Source organism: Macrobrachium rosenbergii, chromosome 8 (genome assembly GCF_040412425.1).
Source record: "Macrobrachium rosenbergii isolate ZJJX-2024 chromosome 8, ASM4041242v1, whole genome shotgun sequence".
NCBI classification, from domain to species: domain Eukaryota; kingdom Metazoa; phylum Arthropoda; class Malacostraca; order Decapoda; family Palaemonidae; genus Macrobrachium; species Macrobrachium rosenbergii.
The window spans coordinates 47126098-47131097 of NC_089748.1; the positions used below are offsets into that span (position 1 = coordinate 47126098).

Sequence of the window (5000 nt, forward strand, 5' to 3'; positions counted from 1 at the left end):
GTGTATATATATAGTGACCTGTGTTGACCCAGGAGTGGGGGGGGGGAGAGTTAAGGTCAGAGGGCAAGGCTAAAGGCTAAACTTAATAATAATAGTAATAATAATAATAATAATATTAATAATAATAATAATAATAAGAGCGCTCATTATAATAATAATAATAATAATAATAATAATAATAATAATAATAATAATAATAAGAGCGCTCATTATAATAATAATAATAATAATAATAATAATAATAATAATAATATTAATAATAATAATAATAATAATAAGAGCGCTCATTGACCTACAGGGGAACATGTGGCCTGATATTATTCTTACGAGAAATAGTGACTGAATCTTTAACTTTTATGAAACGGAAGGTGACTTAGCTGATACTTGCTATTACTTAGAACTAGCTGTTGCTTGATATTACTTAGAACTAGCTGTTACTTGATATCACTTAGAACTAGCTGTTATTTGATATTACTTAGAACTAGCTGTTATTTTATATTACTTAGAATTAGCTGTTACTTGATATCACTTAGAACTAGCTGATACTTGATATCACTTAGAACTAGTTGTTACTTGATATTACTTAGAACTAGCTGTTATTTTATATTACTTAGAATTAGCTGTTACTTGATATCACTCAGAACTAACTGTTACTTGATATCACTTAGAACTAGCTGTTACTTGATATTACTTAGAACTAGCTGTTACTTGGTATCACTTAGAACTAGCTGTTACTTGATATTAATTAGAACTAGCTGTTACTTGATATCACTTAGAACTAGCTGTTACTTGATATTACTTAGAACTAGCTGTTACTTGATATCACTTCGAATTAGCTGTTACTTGATATTACTTAGAACTAGCTGTTACTTGATATCATTTAGAACTAGCTGTTACTTGATACTGCTTAGAACTAGCTGATACTTGATATCACTTAGAACTAGCTGATACTTGATATTACTTAGAACTAACTGTTACTTGATATCACTTGGAACTAGCTGTTATTTGATATTGCTTAGAACTAGCTGTTACTTGATATTATTTAGAACTAGCCATTACTTGATGCCACTTAGAACTAGCTGTTACTTGATATTACTTAGAACTAGCTGTTACCTGATATTACTTAGAACTAGGTTACTTGAGAATCTCAGATCACTGGAAGCAGTCTTCAAAAGCGAAGCTCGCTCTGGGATATAATCGAAGTATGTGAGGTATATTTATACTTAATTCTTCCTTGATATGAAGTTGAATTAAAAAAAAACTGTAGTATTTTGTTCAGTTTCCAAGACGAATCTCCTTTTTGTCTTTTATTATTTTTATATATTTTGATCGGAAACCGCTCTATCATTATGATTATTAGTAGAACTCGCTGTATTGTGTGTGTGTGTATTATTATGTGTGTATTGTGTGTTATTATTATTATTATTTAGAAGATAAACCCCTATTCATATGGAACCAGCCCACCATAGGGGCCATTGACTTGAAATTCAAGTTTCCAAAGAATATGGTGTACATTTGAGTGATACAGAAGATAATAGGGAATACAGAAAGAAGGAATAATTTATTAGAAACGACAGAATAAATTAATAAATAAACAGATAAATCTGTACAACAGATGAAGTAGATAAAATATAATAGATGAAACTCTACAATAGCAGAGTTTATCAAGTTCGGATAATTCACATTATTATTGTTATTACAACTTTTTTCACATCAGCTAACGATAAAATCCTTGGTGATATTATCATTGCCATCAAAGAAACTTTAATTAAACGCTCTAAGCAACAGACATATGCCCATCTACACAACTGCTCAGGCAGTAGCTCACTGAATTGAGAGATCTCTCTACTGTCCCTGTTGTGTTTCAGAGATTCTGAAGACATTTGAGGACGATTACTACCCTAAAACAATTCTCCCTGTATTTTAATAATTTACTTATTTTTTTATCTGCTTATTTATTAATTTATCAACTTTCTTCTTTTCTAATAAGATCTCTTCATGCTGCATTTCCTGTTATCTTCTGTAACTTCTTTCAGATGACCACTGTAATATTCTTTCAGATGAACACTGCAATATTCTCTGGAAGCTTGAATTTCTAGTCAGTGGCCCCTGTGGTGGGCTTGTTCTATATGAATATGGGTCATCTTCTGAATAATAATAATAATAATAATAATAATAATAATAATAATAATAAATAATAATAATAATAATAATTCGAAGGGAATAGCGGAGGGCGTTGTGTGGGAGTGAAGTGGACTTACCTGCAAGAATTTTAGTCTTGGCAATACTTCTGCAGGCCAGGATGAGACGGGCGCCCCTTTTGGCCAAAATCTTGGCCGCTTCTCTGCCGATACCTGAAGGACGAAGGACAATAAAGAGGGGTGAGGGGTGTGAGATGAGGGGTGAAGAGGTGAGGAGTGAGGAGTGAGGGGTGAACTGGCCAGCGAATGAAGATATGATGATGATGAAGTTTTATTTCAGCTTCACAGAACGAGAAGTGATAGTGATAAGAATGGTTTTGGAAATAATAATAATAATAATAATAATAATAATAATAATAATAATAATAATAATAATAATATAATAATAATAATAATAATAATAATAATAATAGCTGTGATGATTATTGGGATGAGAGTGATTGTGAGGAAAGTAATCTGTTATGCTATTATATACAGTATCGTTGTTTTGACAATAATAATAATAATAGTAATTAATAATATTTTAATTGTTTTCATTATAATCAGTTATCCAGAAACATTGCTTCGACAATTCCTGTAGTATTAATAGCAATGATAAAGCTACGTTTATTATTATTATTATTATTATTATTATTATTATTATTATTATTATTATTAATCAACAATGAATTACTACCAACTTCAGTAACTCTGTAAACTAACTTACGAAATCCCACCGCCTGACCAATTAGCAACAGGCCCCCCCAGCAAACCGCGGCCAGTGTAACCCGGTCTAATGTGGCAACAGATATTAATACCTGAATGGATCCTGGCCTCGACGGCTTACCTGAAGAAGCCCCGGTAATTAGGATCGTCTTTCCCGCCAGGGAGGCCTTTGTGTCAGCCTCTCCCGCCCTCTCTCTGTGGACTATGCCGAAGACCCCGAGGGTAGCGAGGAAGCTGCTGGCTGCTAACAACAGCAGAGTCAGCCATATCCACATTGCGCTGACCTTAGCAGGGAGAGAAGGGGTAATGGTAATAATGACTGGGAGTTGTCAGCTGGTATTTTGTCATTTTGGTACGGGTTTGGTCCCAGGAAAGCATCCCCTTTAGCCAGAGTTATATTGTATAAATTGTTTTCTAAGTTGTATCACTATTTAATAAAACTATTTTGTAAGTTTTGTCACTATTTTTTAAATTATTTTCTAAGTTATGTTACTACTTTATAAAATATTTTCTCTGTTTCACAGGATGAGTGTTTCATATTTCCCTTTTTTGTGGAACAATCATTTAGATATATCAGCTGTGGTGAATTGTGTATTGAAAGTACACTTCGCCGTGTGGATAATACACTGATGTATGAAATATTAATAAGAATGCTCATATATATATATATATATATATATATATATATATATATATATATATATATATATATATATATATATAATGTATATGTATATATATATATATATATATATATATATATATATATATATATTAACATCACATACACATTGTTCTGTGCATTAGTAAATTACTAAAAGGACCTCATTCAAACTGGATGGTATCTAATCTGAATAAATACTCCATTAGATGCCATCCAGTTTAAAATAGTCACTTTAATAATATATATATATATATATATATATATATATATATATATATATATATATATATATATATATATATATATATATATATATATATATATATACATACATATGTGTGTGTTTTGTATTTTATAATATATATATATATATATATATATATATATATATACACAGATGAAAATAAAATCATTACGCATCTATAAAGGGGGCTGGGGTTAGGTACGTTGATTCAGTTTTAATTACAGAACTTGCCTTTTCTCGTGGGCGTCAAATCAGTCAGCACTGGTTCATATACACTGTTCAATAATTTGTCCCTGGAAGGATTATATAAGTAGTTCGCCCTCAAACCATTATTTTGAAATAAGCTCCCGGAGTCTTTGATTGTACGTAGCTACCTCACAGTTAACTATTATTTTAGTTTTTTCTTTACCTCCTCTTCTTACTCCCTGTTCCCTCTCCCCCCCCCCTTCTTGTCTGTCCCTTCCCCCATCATCCCTTCATTCTCTTCCTCTCCTTTCACCCTGATGATTTTCAAGGTGAGGGGGCAGTCGCCATTTGGGAATACGCAACTAAGATAATGATCATAAACACATCCGTCACTTTTTAGTTTCCTGGAAAAGAAAGCTATTGTGCCTGCTTTGTCTGTCCGTCCTCACTTTTTTCTGTCCGCACTTTTAACTTTCCGTCCTCAGATCTAAAAAAACTGCTGAGGCTAGAGGGCTGCAAATTGGTATGTTGATCATCCACCCTCCAATCATCAAACATACCAAATTGCAGCCCTCTAGCCTCAGTAGTTTTTATTTTATCTAAGGTTGAAGTTAACCACAATCGTGCTGCTGGCAACGATATAGGATAGGCCATCACCTGGCCGTGGTTAAAGTTTCATGAGCCGCGGTTCATACAGCATTATACAGAGACCACCAAAAGACAGATCTGTTTTCGGTGGCCTTGATTATACGCTGTAACAGCTGTACAGAAAACACGATTGCGCCGAAGAAACTTCGTCGCATTTTTTACTTGTTTAATCCAATAATAAAACATGAACGCCAACTTTGGCAATGATTGCTCCGCCCTCCCGGGAAAAAAACGAAGATATTTCTAAAATCGCCGCGAAAGTTTTTGGCGCCATTTTTCTCGGAGTCAACTCTGAAATGCGCGCGTTTTTTTATCAGCTGACTCAATCACACGAGATAAACAGTTTGCGTTT

General features: G+C 33.0%; 1 protein-coding gene across 1 annotated transcript in view; it reads right to left on the reverse strand.

The window, feature by feature from the left end:
• LOC136840808 (retinol dehydrogenase 13-like) overlaps nucleotides 1-5000 on the reverse strand; it is a 29642-nt gene that overhangs the window by 12332 nt on the left and 12310 nt on the right. The window contains exons 2-3 of the mRNA XM_067107716.1: nucleotides 3028-3190; nucleotides 2262-2354 (exon numbers count right to left, since the gene is read on the reverse strand). Coding sequence (XP_066963817.1) covers nucleotides 2262-2354; nucleotides 3028-3181 — 247 coding nt within the window. The 5' untranslated portion in view covers nucleotides 3182-3190. The remainder of the gene's footprint in view (nucleotides 1-2261; nucleotides 2355-3027; nucleotides 3191-5000) is intronic.